General features: G+C 41.5%; 1 protein-coding gene across 1 annotated transcript in view; it reads left to right on the forward strand.

Annotated features, from left to right (window-relative positions):
* The window catches only part of LOC133791801 (methylesterase 17-like), a gene marked incomplete at its 5' end in the record, with an annotated part of 63,107 nt that extends 42,217 nt beyond the window's left edge, over window positions 1-20,890 (forward strand). The window contains one exon of the mRNA XM_062229718.1: window positions 20,652-20,890. Coding sequence (XP_062085702.1) covers window positions 20,652-20,890 — 239 coding nt within the window. The remainder of the gene's footprint in view (window positions 1-20,651) is intronic.
* Window positions 20,891-21,094: the final 204 nt, after the last annotated feature.

Genomic DNA, 21,094 nt, shown 5'->3' on the forward strand with positions numbered 1-21,094 from the left:
TTGATCTTCCCAAACCAGACTCTAAACCTGAAGAGGCCTCGGGGGCCGCCCCCAACCCGCGACAACAGGCCTATCACCGTGGAGGAGGTCGCGGCAGAGGAAGACGAGGAGGACGAGGTGGCTGAAGTTCCGCTCGTGAGGAATAGAAAGAGGACCTTGGAGGTCGCTCAAGGGATGGACGAGGAGAGGATCCAAACCGGAGCAGCCGCGGGTCCCTCCGGCCAAGGTAACCCTTATTTGTTTAAGAATGTAGATAGGGCCACTGCAGACCCCCGGCTGGTTAGGTTCAATCCTAGGCAGATTGTCCATCGTCACGGGAGGGACCCGGACCTGAATACACTCCTGCTCCATTGTGTTGACCGGCTTGTGCTGGATCACCAAGAGAGCCGGCCTAGGGGTACCGTAGTAGTAGATAACACCCTAGGTTTTAGGTCGATCCTTTTTGAGGAGTATGGGACCAACTTACGCACATGGCCATCACTTCAGAGGGGTGTCTATGCCCCGGGGTTTAGACAGTATGTAGAAGAATCCAGCCCCGAGTCAGAACCGGACCTAGAACCTGCGCCAGTTCGTGAGATAATTGTCCTAGGCTCTTCCAGCTCGGGGGGTAGGGCTCCCTTAATATTCGTATACTTTTTGCTTTTAACCTCTGCATGATTGCTAACTTGTAATAACCATGTTTTTGTTTTTGGCAGAAGAGATGTCTCAGCCCGGGGGTAATCTGCGGGGTGTAGTCTTCGGCGGGAATCCCCCAGCAGGGCCAAGGTTGAAAAGGCTCCGAGAGTCTAAGAGCGCGGCCGGGGCCTCCACCAAATCCCCGGCTAAGGAGAAGGAAAAAACCCCGCCATCCCAGGTCGGGGGGGCAATCCTTCCCGCTGCCGGAGCAGGACACATGCCCCCGCCGCCCCAGCGATCTCCATCAGCCACCCAGGACATAGTACTGGAAGTCGGGACTCCGGCTGTGGCAGCCCCGGACGTACGCATCCCGGTCGATCCCCAGGATCTGGGAAAGATCCCAGAAGCATTCCGGGGGACGGTGTATGAGTCGGCGAGCTATGTCGTCGACCGCTTCTACAAGCTCAAAGAGAGGGATCTCCGGGCTATCGAAACAACGAGCCCGGTCCGAGTCATAGAGTCTTCGATGGACATGACCTTAACGGTAACCTGCCCCACTCTTTTAAAGCTTTAACACTTACACAATGCCTCGTTTTTCCACTTAGCCAAGTTATCCTTCCTTTCTTGCAGGGCATTGCTGCCGTACATCGAGGTATCGCCAGGACCAAGGTTCAGCTCGAGGAGATGGAGGCTGAGCGCCAGGCCGCCCTTCAGGAAGCTCAGGCGGTGAAAGATGCACTGGCGGCTTCGAAGGCCGAGCTAGAGAGGATCCGCTCAAAGAACCGAGAACTTGAAACCTCCCTTGCCACTTCGCGAATAGATCTCGAGGCAGCGAAGACCGAGGCCCAGGCCGCCCTGGAGGCTGCCTTGGAAGCCGAGCGGGCCATCTCGGAGCAGTCCATGCAGGACCTGTTCTATCACTGCTGGGCCCATAACCCGGATGCTGATTTCTCTTTTATGCCGCCGGACCTCTGGGCTTTTTTGCTGCCGAAGCTCCAAGCCCACCTAAACAAAGAGGTACCGCCCTCGGAGACTGGGGAAGCCTCTGGCGCGGCGGAGCAGGGCGAGACCGCGACCTCCAAAGGACCAGCTGATGGGGCTTAGGGCACTTCTCCTTATGCATTTTTAATTATTTTTATTATGTCTTTGTAACCTTTTCATGAGGTGTTTTCACCTCGAGACGATTTACTTGGCAATCTTAACTTATACATATATATATATTTTTATATATAAGCTTAGTTCATGCTAACCGTTATTTATATCTCGAGCTCTTTAAGAAAGAGCCACGACCAATAAACTTAAGTTAACTTCCAAGTTTTATGACCCGGTTAAAACCAGGAACTTATTTTGAAAACTTAGTTCATGTTAACTTTTATCCATATCCCGAGCTCTTTAAGAAGAACCACGATCAATAAATTTAAGTTAACTTCTAAGTTTTATGACCCAGTTAAAACCAGGAACTTATTTTGAAAACTTAGTTCGTGTTAACTTTTATCCATATCCCGAGCTCTTTAAGAAGAACCACGATCAATAAATTTAAGTTAACTTCTAAGTTTTATGACCCGGTTAAAACCAGGAACTTATTTTGAAAACTTAGTTCGTGTTAAATTTTATCCATATCCCGAGCTCTTTAAGAAGAACCATGATCAATAAATTTAAGTTAACTTCTAAGTTTTATGACCCGGTTAAAACCAGGAACTTATTTTGAAAACTTAGTTCGTGTTAACTTTTATCCATATCCCGAGCTCTTTAAGAAGAACCACGATCAATAAATTTAAGTTAACTTCTAAGTTTTATGACCCGGTTAAAACCAGGATAGGACTTAGTTCGCGTTAACCCTTATCCATAGATAAGAGTCAACATCTAAGTCGTTAAGGAGACCTGGTTATATCCAGGTACCATATGCCCCCCAAGTAACTGGGAAAGGGTCTTTCGTGGTTACTTTAAAATCACACTTGCAAATTAAAAGAAACACTTGATTTTTATTTATACATAGAAAGTGGCCTTCCAGGCCTTACAAGTGGATCATTGATAGTATTTCTTTAAGTGGATGGCATTCCAAGTCCACGGGATCGCCCCTCCATCAAGTCGAGCTAACTTATAAGTTCCCTCCTTGATGACTTCGATGACCTGGTATGGTCTTTCCCAGTTTGGTCCCAAAACCCCATCTTTGGGATCTTTTTCGGCCAAGAAAACTCTCCTTAGGACCAAATCGCCAACGCTAAAGGCACGTTTTTTGACCTTAGCGTTGAAGTAGCGAGTGATCTTTTGCTGATAATGGGCAAGCTGGAGTTGCGAATCCTCCCGCCTTTCATCAACTAGGTCTAGGGAATGGCATAGGAGTTCGTGGTTCCGATCCTGGTCGTAGGACTGGACTCTATGCGACAGAACTTTAACCTCCACGGGGAGGACTGCTTCACTCCCAAAGGTTAGGGAGAAGGGAGTGTGACCCGTGGGAGTCCGATGCGAGGTTCGGTATGCCCACAGGACCTGGGGGAGCTGTTCTGGCCAGACCCCCTTTGCCTCATCTAGCCTCTTCTTGAGGCTTGCCTTTAGAGTTTTGTTCACGGCCTCGACCTGGCCGTTCGCCTGGGGATAGGCCACGGACGAGAAGCTTTTCATAATTCCGTGCCTTTCACAAAATTCGGTGAACAGATCGCTGTCAAATTGAGTGCCGTTGTCGGAGACGATCTTCTTAGGTAGGCCAAATCGACAGATGATGCTTTTCACCACAAAGTCGAGTACTTTCTTCGATGTTATTGTCGCCAACGGCTCTGCTTCAGCCCACTTGGTGAAGTAGTCAATGGCTACCACGGCGTAACGGACCCCGCCCTTTCCAGTGGGCAGGGCGCCCACTAGATCTATTCCCCAAACGGCAAATGGCCAAGGAGCCGAGATCATTTTTAGCTTGACCGGAGGAGCTCGGGCAACCACAGCGAATCGCTGGCACTTGTCGCACCTTTTCACATACGAGATCGCGTCTTTGGACAGAGTCGGCCAATAATAACCTTGCTTGAGAACCTTTAAGGCCAGGCTCTGCCCCCCAGTGTGGTCTCCGCAGAATCCTTCGTGAACTTCCTGCAGGATGGCCTTCGCTTCACTTGGAAGAACGCACCGGAGGAGAGGTAGCGAGTGCCCACGTCGGTACAACAATCCTTCAACTAGCGTATATCTAGGAGCTTGATAAAGGACTCGCCGTGCGTCATTACGTTCTTCGGGTAACCTGCCCTCGACGAGATACTCAAGAATGGGAGTCATCCAGGTCGGCCTAATATCAATCATCTCGATTTCTGCCCGATCTCCTTCTATACTTGGTTTTTCCAAGAATTCTACTGGCACCAACCCCAGGGTTTCTGTCTCTCCCGAGGTGGCGAGTTTGGCGAGAGCATCTGCGTTGGTGTTCTGCTCCCGAGGTATCTGTTCGATCGACCCTCGCCCAAATGCAGACAGCTCGGCTTTTACTTTTGCCAAATAGGCGGCCATCTTGGGTCCCCGCGCCTGATATTCTCCCAGAACCTGGTTCACCACAAGCTGGGAGTCACTGAAGCACTGGACGGAGCTCGCCTTTAGCTCACTAGCTACCCTCAGCCCAGCCAACAAAGCCTCGTACTCTGCCTCGTTGTTAGACGCCTTGAACCCGAACCTTAGCGCCGAGTGGAACCTATGTCCCTCGGGGGATATCAGGATGATTCTGGCCCCGGAGCCGTTCTCGTTAGATGAACCATCAACGAAGATCTTCCACGACGAATGTGGGGAGGCGACCTGAGGCAAGCCTTCTGATGGATTCTCCTGGAATCCCGTGCACTCCGCCACGAAGTCGGCCAAGGCCTGACTTTTTATGGCAGTTCGTGGAGTATATAAAATCTCGAACTGACTGAGTTCGACCGCCCATTTTAACAAACGTCCCGATGCTTCAGGCTTTTGCAAAACCTGCCTTAAAGGCTGATCGGTCATGACGTGTACAGAGTGGGACTGGAAGTACGGCCTGAGCTTTCGCGAGGCCGTGATTAGGCAGAACGTCAGTTTTTCCATCATTGGGTATCTTGATTCTGCTCCGAGGAGTCTTTTGCTGATGTAGTAGACTGGCTTTTGAACTTGGTCCTCTTCTCGTACTAGCACGGCGCTAGCAGCATCCTCAGTGACGGCCATGTAGAGGAAAAGAGGTTCTCCCGCCTTGGGCTTGGATAGCACAGGCGGTTCAGCCAGATGCGCCTTCAGGTCGAGGAATGCGCTTTCGCATTCTACTGTCCACTCAAACTTCTTGTTTCCCCGGAGCAGGTTGTAGAAGGGCAAACACTTGTCTGTTGATTTGGAAATGAACCGGTTGAGCGCTGCCACCCTTCCTGTGAGGCCTTGGACATCCTTTCGCGACCTAGGGGAAGGAAGCTCGAGCAGTGACCTAATCTTGTCGGGGTTTGCCTCAATTCCTCGGGTATTGACTATGAAACCCAGGAATTTCCCCGACGCGACACCGAAAGTGCACTTCTGAGGATTGAGCCTCATGCCATACTTTCGCAGTATGTTAAAACACTCTTCTAGGTCGGAAACGTGGTTGTCAGCAGTCTTTGACTTGACCAGCATGTCATCGACGTACACTTCCATGTTTTTTCCGATCTGGTCCTTGAACATTCTGTTTACAAGCCTTTGGTAGGTAGCTCCGACATTCTTCAGGCCAAATGGCATGACCTTATACCAATAGACATTAGTCGGGGTCATGAAGCTGGTATGTTCCTGGTCTGCCGGATTCATCACGATCTGATTGTAGCCTGAGTACGCGTCCATGAAGGACATGAGCTCGTGCCCCGCCGTGGCATCCACCAGCTGATCTATCCTTGGCAATGGAAAGCAATCCTTGGGGAAAGCTTTATTCAGGTCGGAGAATTCAATACAGGTCCGCCACTTCCCGTTGGGCTTCGGAACCAGCACGGGATTAGCGACCCAAATTGGAAATTTGGCTTCGCGGATAAAGCCACACTTTTTGAGCCGGGTCACCTCTTCTTCAAGGGCTTCGGCTCGGGTCGTTCCTAAACGCCTCTGCTTTTGGGATTTGGCAGGAACACTCTTATCCAGGTGGAGTGTGTGCATGATGACACTCGGGCTGATCCCTATCATGTCCTCGTGCGACCATACGAACACGTCCAGGTTTTTCTGCAGAAACGTAGTCAGCTCCGCTTTTCTTTGGTCATAGAGGTTCTTCCCAAGCTTAACCGTCCGTGATGGGTTTTGTTTATCAATGTTCACCTCCTCGAGCTCTTCAATAGCCTGGAGCTCGGATCTGTCCTCGCCTACACGGGGGTCAATGTCCTCACTTAAGGCGAGCTTTTCTTCTTCAGAAATCTGAGGTTTTTCAATCTCAGGAGCCGCCTTGGGTCCCTGAGATTCCTCTTCGCCCTGAATGGCCATTGTCAGCTGCCCGGGTTTAGATTTTCCCTTCGTGGAAATGCTGTAGCATTCCCTGGCAGCGAGCTGGTCACCCTTGATAGTACAGACTCCTGTTGAAGTAGGGAACTTCATGGCGAGGTGTCGGATGGAAGTGATAGCCTCGAAAGCTATGAGCGTAGGTCGGCCCAAAATGGCATTGTAGGCAGCGGAGCAGTCAATGACCACGAACTCGAGTAGTTTGGATACTGTTCGAGATTCTTCTCCTAGGGTGATCACCAGCTCGATCGTCCCTATTGCTGCTGATCCTTCTCCCGAAAATCCATATAGCATCATCGAGGTTGCCTTTAGCCCGGCGACAGTCAGACCCATCTTTTCTAAGGTGGATCGGAATAGGAGGTTCACCGAGCTCCCATTGTCCACCAACACTCTCCTTACTTTCCGGTTGGCGAGCGGGACTGCTACGACCAAGGGATCGTTATGAGGGAATTGGACATGGCCTGCGTCTTCCTCCGTGAAAGTTATCGGTTGTTTCTCTAACCGTTGTTGTTTTGACTGACGTTGCTCCGGGACGAACTCCGCTCCGTTGTGAGCCTTTAATTCATTCACATATCTCTTCTGGGCGCCTCTACTCGTGCCAGCCATATGCGGTCCTCCAGAGATGGTGGATATCTCTCCCTTGACCGCGGGGGGAAGGACGTCCTGATCTATCCGAGGCCCGGGCTGGCTGGCTGGGACCTCTGGAACGGGTCGACTTGCTGGGACCCTGTTTCGCGAGTATTGCGCCAATGGGCCTGCTCGGATGAGAGTTTCGATTTCATCTTTGAGATGCCTGCAGTCGTCGGTATTGTGGCCCACGTCGTTATGGAAACGGCAGAATTTTGAAGTATCTCTCTTTCCCTTGTGGTGCTTTAATGGCTCCGGCCTTTTCCAAGGGACCCGAGCAGCGTTGGCCAGGAAAATATTTTCCCTGGACTGGGTGAGCTCGGTATATGTTGTGAACACGGGCTTGAATTTATCCACAGACTTATTCTTCTTTTGACCGTGATGGCTGTTTTCACCATTCCCCTTTATTTTGCCACCACCGGGCTGGTTGTTTTGCGCGACGTTGGGAATCGCCACTACGATCTCTGTCTCCGTTCCAGCGGGCTTCTCGGGAATCTGGCTGGTCCCCGCGGCGGAAGCTTCAGCTTCTTCTAAGTTTATCCACTCTTGGGCTCTGTTAAGGAATTCGCTAACCGAGCTGACTCCCCTCCTTTGAATATCTTTCCACAGGTCTCCACCGACCAGGATTCCAGTCCTCATGGCCATGAGCTTGGAGCTATCGTCAGCGTCTCTGGCTCGAGCAACGACATTCGTGAATCTGCTCAAGTAGGCTTTCAGTGTCTCACCGGGCTGTTGTCTCACGTTAGCTAGGGAGTCGGCCTCGACTCGGGCGGCCTGGGAGGCGCGGAATGCCCTTTTGAAGTCAGCCGAAAAGGTCTTCCAGGAGCTGATTGACTGTCTTTTACTCTGCTTGAACCACTGCCTGGCAGGTCCAGTTAGTGTGGAAGGAAAGATCAAGCAACGCAGTTCCGGGCCGATGTTATGGGCCATCATTAGGGTGTTGAACATCCCTAAATGGTCTGACGGGTCTCCGTCCCTGTTGAACTTTGACAAGTGAGGCATACGGAAGCCAGACGGGTATGCCGTCGCTGCTATGTTGGGGGCGAAGAGCTCCATTTCGTCACCCGAATCATATTCGTCTTTTTCTTTCTCTGATAGGAGCTTTCTCATCAGTTCCTCCATCTGAGTTAGGCGCTCGAGGGTTTTGTCCTGAGATCCTGGGTTATTCCGGGGCTGTTCAACAGCTCCGTACCCGTTGTACATATTAGGTGGGTTGTTGCCCCCCCTATCTTGAGATAGGTTATTTGGGACATTCCCTCCGTTATGTACTTCGGATCGGACTCCCACCGAATGGGCCTGGCTACCATCTCCGGTTCGATCGTCTCTGTGAGAGTTGAGGCGATCTCGGAGGTCGCCTCCCTGTGTAGTCTGGTGACTCTGTGCCGAACTTAGTCGCTGACGCAGATCTCCCCTCGAGAGATCACTCCGGCGACTACCGGTCCAGTGGCTCCTACTAGATAGGCTTGGAGTGCGTCTTCGGCGGTTACGATCTGATCCTTCCCCTGGCACCCTGCTGCACCAAGAAGGCCCAGCCGACGGCGGGTCTCTCCTACTATTCCCGTAGGCCGGGATGTCTCGGACGGGCTGAGGAGACGGGTATCTGATTGGAGAAGGAGGATGCCTGACTGGGGAGGCGATCCTAGTTCCGTCCGGACGGATCAAATTCGGTGGGGGCCTTTCGGCCCTGCCAGCCAGCTGGTCCCGCACTGGGCGAGCTGGACGAGGCGCAGGACGGTCTTCGGGGACGGGCTGACGTCTCTGGCCCTCCCCGGATCTTCTTCGGGAATTTTCTCGATCTCTCCTGGGCGCCCTCGAGGAAGGTTGAGAGCTAGGGGTTGATGTCCTAACCGAACGGATGTATTGCTGTTGTCCGGTTCTAGGCATTTCCCTAAAGTTTGCTTCTTGGTGGTGTGATGAAGGGGTAGAGTTGGCTGCAGGAAGTCTATTCGAATGGCTATGTCTGGACCGATCACTCCGGCGAGACTTAGGAGCCTCACCTTGCCTTTCTCCAACGTTAACGTTGGTTGTGAGAGGGGGTAGTCGGTCCAGAATATCCTGGATTTGCTGACCAGCTGCTGCTAACTGGCTCCTCAGCTGAGCATTCTCCATCTCCACCGCCGTATAATAACACGGATTTGTTGGGGTTTTATGCCCTAATTAAAACCCAAATTCTTTGTAATCTCATTTTATTATCAATAAAAGAATAGAAATCATTTTTTGACTTGGTCAATCACTTTGCTCACATGTTTTATTTTCATGATTATTTATTTAATATAAACTTCTATTAAATCCCGAGCATATAGCTAATCTTATTTATAGTGACGTAATCACAGTGGAATATAAATATGATTATATGTTCAAAAATAAGTTAGTCCTAAGATTAGTCAGTGCACCGGATTTACACTAACTTGCCAATCTACGATATGATCTACTTACACATTACAGTGTTATGTTCTTTCCAGAACATTAGCAAAGTAGATAAGATCGGATGTATTTGTTACATCGGACAGGACCGATATTGACAGTTGATAAGATAAGTAAACATACCGTTATTATCTATTCTAGTCATATCATATAGTTGACCATAGGTCAATTCAATCTCAATTCTGAGTGGTTAGTATTCTAACTGATTGTATTATTTGAGTTCTTTGACTTGTTCGTTACCAGCTTACCCTACGGACTAGCCCATACTTACATCTTGGGAACTCGGTAGTATAATTGAGTGGGAGTGTTAATCATAGATATGAACATCTATAGCTTCTGATGAAGAAGTGAAACGATGGTTTCCTTTTAGTTTGGTTCAAGGTGTTAAATGATAGAGATCTCATTTCAGTAATTAAATTAGTTTACTGAAATATCATTTACAAGGAACTAAGTGTTTTAAGGATAAAATACAATGAGGGGTAAAACGGTATTTTAGTCCTATCTCATTGTAGACCGTCTATAGAGGATTTAGTGACAATTATGGTTGTAACAATGGATAATTAATAGCGTATCTATATTTGTTATAGAGCGTTCTATGAATTCAAGAGTGCAATTCCAAGTCTATAGTGGAGTCATGAGGAATTAATAAGTTAGTAAATTTATTTGTTAGATTTATGATAACTTATTGGAGCTTGATTTCATAGGCCCATGGTCCCCATTGTACCTTGGATAAAATCATCTAGATAGTCTCAATTAATTGATTTAATCATCAATTAGAATTATCAAAGTTGACCAGGTTAATTTTAGATAGTTTCACAGAGTTGTGTAATTTTGAGAAGAAAAGAGAAATTATGGCAGATTTATTAATTAAGATAAATTGGTATCTAAATTAATAAATAAATTTAAATCAAGGTTCAAATTATAAATAATTAATTTGATAAAGGATTTAAATAATTATTTAATTAATTAAATCAATAGAAAATAATACAGGCCTTGATTTTAAGTCCAATGGGCTTATAATCAAATGGGAAATTTCACGGGCCTATAGCCCATGATTATTTCGACCTAGGGCTTCAAAATGGCTGTTATTTTATTGATTTTTTAATTAAATTAAATGGCCTAATTGAGTCTATAAAAGGAGTGCTTATAGAGAAGTCAAAAAGAGGGTTTTTGATAAGTCAGATTTTCTGATAGTTTTATATTCTCTCTAAACACAAGTCCTTTTCTAAGCCACTTTGTTATTTTCTCTTCTTCTCTCTATATCTTTCTCATGTGTTGAGAATTGCCCACACTAGTCTAGGTGGTTCTAAGGATTCATTGGAAGATCGTGAAGAAAATAGAAGATCGGTTCAGTTTCTTGATAATACTCTGCGACAGAGAGGATACAAGAGTTAGAGAAACTGAAGGAAGGACTCTTAATTCCACTGCGTATACTGTAAGTATTATATTGTTTGTTTCTCTTTGAATTCAATTTAGAAACATGTTTTAGGCTATCTCGTATTAATTTGTTTAATATCAGATATACATGAAAATAAATAAAGATCCTGTATAAGTTTTTCCAACAGGATTCAGATTAGGTGGCCGGGGCGCTGAACTACCAGTGTCGTCTTGGCCCGCCAGCTGCTTTCCTGGCCTCTGCTGGACTTCAGGAATTTTCTCATCAGGGATGGCAACATGGTGGGCCTCCTGCCCATCATGCTGTTCTGTTTCGTTGCCATGTTTGGATCGAGTGGTCACCATAGTTGGATGTTTGTGGTAGTACTAATCGAACTTGCTCTCAATGAAAGCACCAAGCTGTTGACGGATATGAAATCTTAGAGAATGAACTAGGTGACTCAAGACACGTTTTTTAAGTGGTTCAAAGGTTAAAATCCTTCTACTCCACTAGTCAATATTATTCATATATTCTGGGTATTTGGTTTACAAAGTATATGGCTCTTCAGAGACTATTTTTCCCAACCCCTATCAACTCCCAGGGTCCCCATATTTATAGGAGAAGGCACCTGGAAGTTGGTAGGGAGGTCATCCCGTGACCTTACCATTTGTCATATCAACTCTGTGACAATTATGATTAATTCCTAAACCTGACACATAAGTGTGGTCTAATTAGTATGTAAGGAGATAATGGGCCGCACGGCCCAACCCAGCCGTGGGTGTCTGAATGCGCACGTTCCTGCTGCGTGTCCGAGAAGTCAGGGGGATATCAGACACGTGATGTCAGATATATGCACGTTTATCTTGCGTGTATTGACTTTACAAAGGGTCAGAGATCCATGGCCAGCTCGTACCACGAGCTGCTTCCCTGAACCGACCTTCAGTCTTCAGGCCTTCCGATGCCTTCCTCCAGTCTTGGGGGCCCTTGGCGAGCCTTTGAGGATCCCTCGAGCTAAGAAGGTACGATCTGGAAACAGGATCTTCGGCCTGAGGGAGTCCTCCGACTAAACCATGATTAGTCCGAGGCTCGACCTGCTAATCAGCCCGTGGGAAAACCAGGGCGTACAGGGTATTTATCTAGACTATCGGGTTATGAAAATAAATATATGGAGATATATTTGAGGTTAGGAAGTCTAGGCGGGAATATTGGGGAATTATACCGTTTTACCCTCGGGGACGTTTCCGGCACCCCGAGCCTTAGGTTGACCTAAGTGATAAGGATAACTTACTAAAAATAGAAAGTTTTAGACAGAAGAAATAAACCGACTTAGACTTTCTTCTCAGCTCTTCTTTTCTCTCTCTCAAGGAAAGCACAAGGAAGGGAAAACCAGGGAATTTCTGGGACTTTTGAGCTGGGAATTGCTGGGAATGAGGCTGGATTTTGAGGCTTAGTTCAAGACTCATCCAAGGAATTGAATCAACACTAAGGTAAGCAGGGATTTCTCTCTCTTTGGTTTAAAATTCTGAGTTTCAGCTGGGTATTGAGGTGTTTGTACCATTGATGTTTAGGGTGGAATTTGAGCTGGAAAGCTTTGGGAACTAGCTGGGTTTTGATTAGAGAAAGGATCCAACTGAAGAGGCAAGCTTTAATTCATGATTTAGAGGCTTAAATCGAGTTTGGCATGACTGGGTTTTGAGTTCTTGGGTTAGGAAGTTTCAGTAATTGAAATGGGTTTTTGATGGATTTCTAGCCTAGGATTCAGCTGGGTTGTGTTGTTGAAATCTTGTGGGAAGTTTTTGGATAATTGAGTTGTGGATTTGGGGTCGTTTTGAGTGAGTTTGCATGAGGTTTGAGAGTTAAAAATGGTGATTTTTCTGGGTTCGAAGGGGTCGGGCCGCGGCATAGTTCTTGGTGAGCCGCGACCCTTCGAAGCTGATGGATGCTGAGGAAAGAGGGCGGGCCGTGGCATGGTCTAAGTAATGCCGCGGCCCTTACCTGTTTTTGGGCATTGGGTGGTCTTTGATTGGGGCCATGCCGTGGCATGGTTGGCTAATGCCGCGACCCTTAAGGGATTTTGGGATTTTGAGATTCTAGGCTTGGGAATTTAACCTAGGGTGCTCGGCATTGAATCTTTTGCCATGTTTGGTGAAATTCAATGTTACGGAGATTAAAACTTTGTCTTGGAGCTCATTTAAGTCTGTTGATGGTATCCTTTACCTTGGTTGTGACTAGGTGATAAAGGCTTAGGTTCCGGAACGATTTGTGCCTGGGGAGCGTCGCTCGTAATCCGAAACCATAAAGATTAAAGGCAAGAAAATTGCACCTGGTTGAATATCTGTAACGGGACTAAGTGCTTCCTATTGTAAACACTTGAAAAGATGGTATTATGCCATGCAAGCTAATTAGTGAACCAACAACCTAAGGGTGCCAAGGGTTACACTAGCGCACAGGGCGCTGCTTGGCCACTGGTAGCCGAGGACAGCTTAATATGCACTAAGCTCGGTTTAAGCGGGCTGAAGTTAGTGGGATAAACAGAGGGTGCGGCCTAAGTTGTCAGCCCTGATTAGTATGTGATATGAATGTTATAAGTGTTTGATTGCATCCATGATTCTGAATACATGCTGAATGGTTAATGTGGATTACTTGATGAGAGTTCATGCTTAGTGGGTTTGCTATCTGTTATTACTGTTTGTGTTGCACATGTTTTCTTGCTGGGCCTTGGCTCACGGGTGCTACGTGGTGCAGGTAAAGGCATGGGCAAGCTTGATCAGCTTTGATTGGAGAGCTTTGCGAGTGGAATGTACATGGACAACTGCTTAGTCGCCACGGTTGAGGTTTAAGCAGGGACGCGAGACCCAAAGATTGTCTATTTTGCCTTAGTATGGCTAATAATTGTTTAGGTACCTTTGGAAGTCTGTAAACCAACTTTTAACTCTGTTTCTTTTGGGATCCCATGTAAATAACAATTTAATTATATAAAATGAAACTTTTGAGACCAAAACCTTTTTAACCCTAGCTCATACATGTTTAGCGACACGTTTTTTTTAAACTAATGACTTGATTAGCAAGTCTTGCACCTTTATAAGTACACAGTGTAGCGGTCTTGGCTATCCAGGGCATTACATGGCACAACTCGACCTTAGATGTAAATCAAGTAAGTACAAGAAAATCTTTAGGAAATTGGGTACCTAGGAAATGGCAAAGTCTCAAACAGTGATGCTAAAGTGTGCTGAGTGTCTTTAGTATGGTTTTCGTGGTGCGGATGGTGTGGTTTTTCTCTAATTTTTTAGATCGCACCGCATATACGGTTTGAGCAATTTTACAAACTGCAATCCACACTGCATAGGTCTCAATCCACATAAACCGTACCGCAAAAGTGTTGTGCAGTGCAATGCGATGTAGGCGGCTTATACCTATTACCAAATAAATTAATAATTAAACATTATAATTAATAAAGATTCATAATAAATCTCATAACTAAAGAGCGTTTAACAAAACAATTAAATATACAACAAACTAATAAACTTTTAGCAAAACAATAAAAATAAAACAAACTAATAACAAAGAAAAAATATAATATAAAAGTAATTATTTTAATTAAGTAGGAATATCTTTAGATTGAAGTAGAATATGTGTTAGCATCCTATAAAACATTATATTTTTTTTATAGATATTGTGTATATTATACTATATAAATATTTATACATTAATTTTAAATATAATAAAATTAATATATATATATATGTAGAAAAAATGAAATATATATAATGATGTGGTTTGAACCACATTTATAAAATTTCAAATTGCAAACTGCAGCACATTGCATCGCACCGCGCGGTTTGGAAAAAATGCAAGCTGCAACCGCACCAAGAAGGGTTCCAAACCGCAAATTGTGATGCGGTGTGGTGTGGGCAGTTTGTACGGTATAAGTGGTTTTATGAACACACCTAGTCTTTAGACCTTCACCATGATTGGGGGGACAACTATTGGGGATGAATTGGTCCAATTTTAGGTTATAGGCCTAGAGCCACTATGAACTCGCCCGAATTTTCATGGTTTTTAGATGGACCCTACCAAGCCCACTTCTATGGACCTTTCCCAGTGAAATTCACTAGCGTAAATGATAGATTCGTACCTTCAGGGTTAGATCATATGTATTATGAGGACTCCACGTATTACTTTGGGAATTTTATAATTATATACTTAGAATCTAAAATATTTACAAAAATACATTCAACTAAATGATTTACACAAATACCAGTGCCACACCAGCATAACATACTGGATTTTGAACAAAATTTGGAAATCCCGCTTCCTGTTTTTCTTTGTTGTAAAAAATTACATTTTGGTTGCTTATAATACCGATAAGATGCCAATCGATTACTTTTTTGTTTTTATTAAAAACTTTATTTTTAGATCATATTATTTCAGTACCTTTTGATTACCTCTAAAACTAATTTGTAGACATCTTAATATACCAATTAGTTATTTTTATGTTATATTATGATATCTTTTTTTTTATTTGAGATACAGTTTAGTGACTTTCAAACTTATTTCAGAAACTAATGAGTTGTCATATAATATAAAAAGTTACCATATAGTTCATTAATAAAAATTAATTTAGTATACTACACGGTAACTTTTAAATGAAAACTTTTAATAGACTTTTTTAGTCACTCATGTAATTGACATGTCTTATTATTTAAGATATTTTTACGTTACCTCCAAGTCTATTTTGTAAACTAATTAGTTATCATATAGTATACAAAATTACTCCTATAATTCTAAGTTACCATGAATAGCTTATTAGAAAATGATCCTATTTAGTATACTGCATAGTTACTTTTAAAAGCTACATTTTCGTTGTTTTAAAATCATTTAAGATACCAATTGGTTACCATTTGATATATGAATAAATTATTGGGTATGCCACAAACTTAAAGCAACCAACAAGCTTAGTGAGTTACCAAAAATAGTCTTCTTATGTTCTATTTAAAAGTTACAAAACAATATCCTAAATAATCTGTTTTAAAAAAGTTACTTTAAATGTTTCTAAACTAGCTTTAAAGTTATTTAGAATACCACATGGTAGAATACAAATTCAGGTATATTAAATTTTGTTAAGTTTAAAATTTAGTTATTTTTTGGTTAACAAAATATAAAAAATACTAAAAGATTGTTTTTTTTATTCTGGTCATCTTCTCCGGCGTCGGCAAAAAATTATATGCTTTCCACATATTAAATTGATCACATTGAAGAATAGGTCGCGATGGTACCACTCTTGAGCCCAACCAACTAGCGGTGTGGGTGGAAAAGATTTTTAAAATTAAGGAGAAAAGAGAGAAAAAAAGCAACGTAAAAAAGGCTGAAAAACGGTAGAGGAAAGTGAAAATAAGTTAAAAAAAAGTATAAAATAAATGTATAATTGTAAATAAAAGAACTTACCTTATTATTGCTATTAAGATACAAAAAAGGGTACTAAGTGTAAATTTATCTATTACTTTTGCCTTGAGGTAGCTCTTTCTACCTCGAGTCTGCCAATTGTTGACCTACGAGCCTAGGAACAACCCTATTGGCCAATTTGGAGATCAACCCCCATGTAGAGTCACAATCGCCAATTCTAGTAAAATCATGGTAAGGCATGGAACTCCTCTTTGCTGCCCTAGGAAACAGATCCTTGCATGCATAGAGGTAGCTTCCTATCTAAACATAGCCTTAATCTAAATTTAACCTCGAGAAACCCAAATAATATTGATTAGGAATTACTTGGGTTCGACTATAAAAAGAACACAATCAACCTAATTAATAATTCCAAAGTGAAGCTTGAGATTATACTTTTTCTCCTTACATTTATTTTACTCTCTCTAGAAACATTCTCTTAAATCTCCTAAGTACAGTCTTCATTGAATGCTACTCATCCATCTCCTTCAAAGATAAATGGCAAAAGTATCATCTTGCTATGCCCCTTCCTAATATTTATTACTCTAATTATTTAAAGAAAAACGACTCGATCTAGTTCTTAGGTTTGGACCAACCTCGATAACTAAAGCTCAAGCTTAACAACGTCTGACATCATTTTATCTTAGCACTTGCTCTTTTAAAGCACATAGACTTAAATATTGCACAAACAAATACCAAAATAATTTTGATTTAAAAAAAAGGGTATTACATGTTGGGAGTATAAATTATTATCACAAGATTTGTATGATAATTCAAAAGAATTAAACACAAGATAACCTCACAAACAATGGAAGAATAACACAACTTTAGTCAAGGGAAAGAGAGGATCTTTGTTGAGAGAAACCCTAGGTATATGATTTTATGTAATCAAACAATGGAGATAAACATGAAGGCTTGACACAATAGAATTGTTGTGTAAAAATCTCTATTCCTTGCCTCCCATAAGAGATTGCTTGAAGCTATTACAATGGTGGAATGAGTCTTGGTACTAACTGTAAGATCTTGGAATTTAAATTTAGATGCATGCTTCCTATTAATTTTTCAAACACATAATAGAAACATAGAATAACATGACATACATATGAACATTAGATTCGTAAATTAACATAAACACAATGATGTAGAAACTTAAGAATATGCAGCGGAACTGGAACAAATCCTTCCTTCAATCTCTCTAACTCTTGATTCCTTTCTGTAGCAGAGTATTATCAAGAGATTGAACTAGATCAGCAACACAGTCTTCCTCACCAAACCTTTGATCAACCTAGAACTAGTGTGGGCTGATTCTCAACACATGAGATAGATATCTAGAAAAGAAGAGATAGTGGCTAAGAAATGATTAGAGTGTCTAGGTTCACTTACCCAATGAATCAACTGAGACTGACTTGTGAACGCCCTAGATATCATATTCCTTATACAGACAACTTAATGGGCTTTATTTAAACTTAAATTTAAATTTTGAATTAATTAAAATAATAAACAAAAAGATAAAAGCCTTAGGCTCCCATAAATGGACTTAGGCCCAATACTTTTATTTTGAATTTAAATCCCAATTGTGTCTAAATTCAAAACCTTTTATTTATTTATTTATTTGAATTAATTAATTAAATCCTTATTCAAATTAACTAATTATAATTTGAAACTTGATTTAATTTTATTTATTTATATTGACACCAATTTATCAATATTAATAAATTTACCAAAAGATTCTCTTTTATTCCCTAAATCTCATATCTCTATAAATTTTCCAAAATTGACCTAGTCAACTTTTAAAAAAAATCCTAATTGATAATTAAATCAATTAATTGAGACATTCTAGATGATTTACTCAAAGGTGATGCAGGGACCATGGATCCATGAAATCAAGCTCCAATAAGTTACCGTGAATTTATTTACGAATAATTTCACTACCTTATTAATTCCTCGTGACTCCACTATAGACTTGGAATTGAACTCTTGAATTCATAGAACGTATTTTCCAAACCATAAATACGTTATCCATTGCTATAACCATTACAGTTAGTCAATCCTCTATTGATGACTTACTAACAAGCTGGGTGAAAATTACCGTTTTACCCCTCATCAATATTTTATCCTTAACTCCCACTAAGTTCCTCATAAATGATATTTCCGTGAACTTAATCATAGAAATGAGATCTCAATAATTTAACCTTTTGAACAAAGCAATTAAGGAAATCATCTTTTCACTTCTCATACAGAAGTTATAGATTTCATATCTATGAATAAGACTCCCACTCAATTACATTACTAAATCTCCAAGATGTAAGTATGGGCTAGACCATAGGGTAAGCTGGTAACGAACAAGTCAAAAGATTTAAATAATATAATTAGCAGAATATTATCACTCAGAATTAAGATCGACTTAACCTATGGTCAACGTTGTGACATTGATTAGATTTGATAACAACGATACTTATTTATCAATCAATAATCAATATCGGTCCTAGTCCGATGTAACCAAATACATCCGATCATATCTACTTGGTCAATGTCTTGGACAAGAGATCACACTCCTAATGTGTAAGTAGATCATATCGTAGATTTCCTAATCAGTGAAAATCCAATGCACTGATCTAATCTAGGACTCGTTCTTTTGAACATATAATTACAACTATAATCCACTGTGACCTAGTCACTATAATTGTAACTATCCATATGTTCAGGATTTTATGAATGTTTGTATTAATTGAATAAACATGTAATAAAACAAGCGAACATTGCAATTGAATAAACAAAACGATTTCTACTTATTTTATTGATAATAATAATGTGTTACATAAGAAATATGGTTTTATTAAGGGCATAAAATCCAACACTAACAAGCCTTGATCTTCAAACAAATCAAGCTTTCTTGATGAAGAACTTGGAGAAAACTAGTAATCTTTGAGAGTTAGAGAGAGAGAGTGGAGAGTGACCAATTCACCAAAATCTCAAATGAACCATTTAAATAGTGTACGATCCGTCATTAGTGTTAACCAATGAGATTAAAACTTTTTAAAATAATTTTTGGAGCCAAAAACACATAACTGAACGGGTCTGTATGGACGTCCCACGCAACACATCGTTAGGAAAGTGATGCATCACCCTTATGCAGGCGATGCATCACCTCTCAACAGGTGATACAACGCCTGTTACACTGACTTTTGACCCCGTACATCGACCCAAACCACCGCCAAATTCCTTTAAACTTTTTGGGTACTCTTATATACTTCAAAGAAACACTTTGGACCCAAAAAGATAATTTTTAAGAGCCTACAATAAAAGTCAACTCGCTCATGTTGACTTCAGTGAAATTGTTATAAATTTGCACTTCTTTGTACATAACTAATTTCACTATTTATTTAAAAAATCATAGCAACCTCCTAAGTTTAAGCGAAATACTACATTTATCTCTAAGTTCCCAAAAATGCTAAAGATAACTTTTAGTTTTTTTAATTAAGTCCAAAATAGTACCATAAGTCTATTTCTTTGTCAAAATATCATAAGTTTAATATCTTATTATTTTTAAAATCATTTTAAAAAATTTACTTTAATACAAAAAATATTAATTAGCATTTTAATTATTTATACCAAACAAAAAAAATTATATTTTTTTTAATACAAATATAATTTTTTATGGGTTTTGTAATAAAAAATACAATATTTTTATAGTTTTGGAAATACATACTACAAAAAATATTACTTTTAGTCACAACAAAATTTGTGACTAAAAGTAAAAAAAATTGTGACTAAAAAAATTTAATCTTTCCTATGTCATCAATAAAAATTCCATGGCTAAAAGTATTAGTCACAAATATCACAATTTGTTGGGACTAAATGTATTTTTAGTCACAACAAACTATCACTAAAAATAATAAGTTATGACTAAAACTATATTAGTGACAATCTGTGATTAAATATGACTTTTTAGTCACAAGAAATTTTTGTTGTGACCAAAAGTGACATTTAGTCACAAAAAATCTATGTATCTATCTTGTCACTAAAGGATATATAGATTTTTGTAGTGATATGGTATATATGTGGGATATGTACGATAGATGTGTTTGTTGTGGGCGTTAATTGTGCTAGCCAATATATGTACAAATACCGTTAGTTAGTTAATGATTGTTTTATGTTATTCCAATTGTAACTCAATTTATAAGAGCTCATATGTAAGAGATATCTTAGTCATTCTTTTGTACCATTTACTCACTCAAGAGTGAAACCAATAAAGTTATTGATTCTACTTATCTTGTTATTGAGTATGTGTGAGTTTGGAACTAGGTTAGTTGGTTGCGTGTTTTGTGTACTAATCGGTTAGAGAGGTTTGGTGAGTGTGAGTGATCGATTCATTCCCAACAAAGTGGTATCAGAGTCAAGTCGGGTTCTTGAGCTTGGATTTGAAGCAAGAAGCGTGTAACAATGTGAAGAACAACTTGAGAACATGGGGAATGCGAAGAGTGCGAGGGCATTGTTAGTTTAACAAGGTATTCAAGATGCTTTGCTTGGTGAGGCCAACATTAAGGATAAGAACGATAAGGAGAAGGCCGAAAAGCTTGAGAATGCACACAATGCGATACTTTTGTGTCTTGGGGATAAGGTCTTGAGAGAAGTATCGAAGGAAAATTCAGTTGCTGGAAAATGGAAGAAGCTGGAAAATCTCTACATGACAAGTCATTGGCCAATCGATTGTTCTTGAAGCAGAAACTGTACTCGTTCAAGATGTGACCAGGGAAAATTGTTGAAGATCATCTAGGTGATTTCAACAAGATCATTCTTGATATGGAGAATATTGACATCAAAATTGAAGATGAAGATCAGGTGATAATTGTTCTTAATTCTCTTCCATCGGATAGGTATGAACATTTTGTTGATACTATAATGTATGAGAATGGTTCTTTAACATTGGAAGAAATTCAAAGTGCTTTAATGTCTAAAGATTTGAAAAAGAAATCTGAACAAAATGAATAAAACTCAAGTGAAGGTCACCCAACCAAGTGTGAGATGTTGAGAACTTTTGGATGTGTGGCTTATGCTCACATTAAGCAAGGCAAGCTTGAACCAAGGGCTAGAAAGTGTATCTTTATAGGCTATCCAGAGGGGGTCAAGGGCTACAAGATGTGGAGTATTGAGCCAGGGAGTCATCAAAAGTATTTCATCAGCAGGGATGTGGTA

Source organism: Humulus lupulus, chromosome 7 (assembly GCF_963169125.1).
Source record: "Humulus lupulus chromosome 7, drHumLupu1.1, whole genome shotgun sequence".
Lineage (NCBI taxonomy): Eukaryota > Viridiplantae > Streptophyta > Magnoliopsida > Rosales > Cannabaceae > Humulus > Humulus lupulus.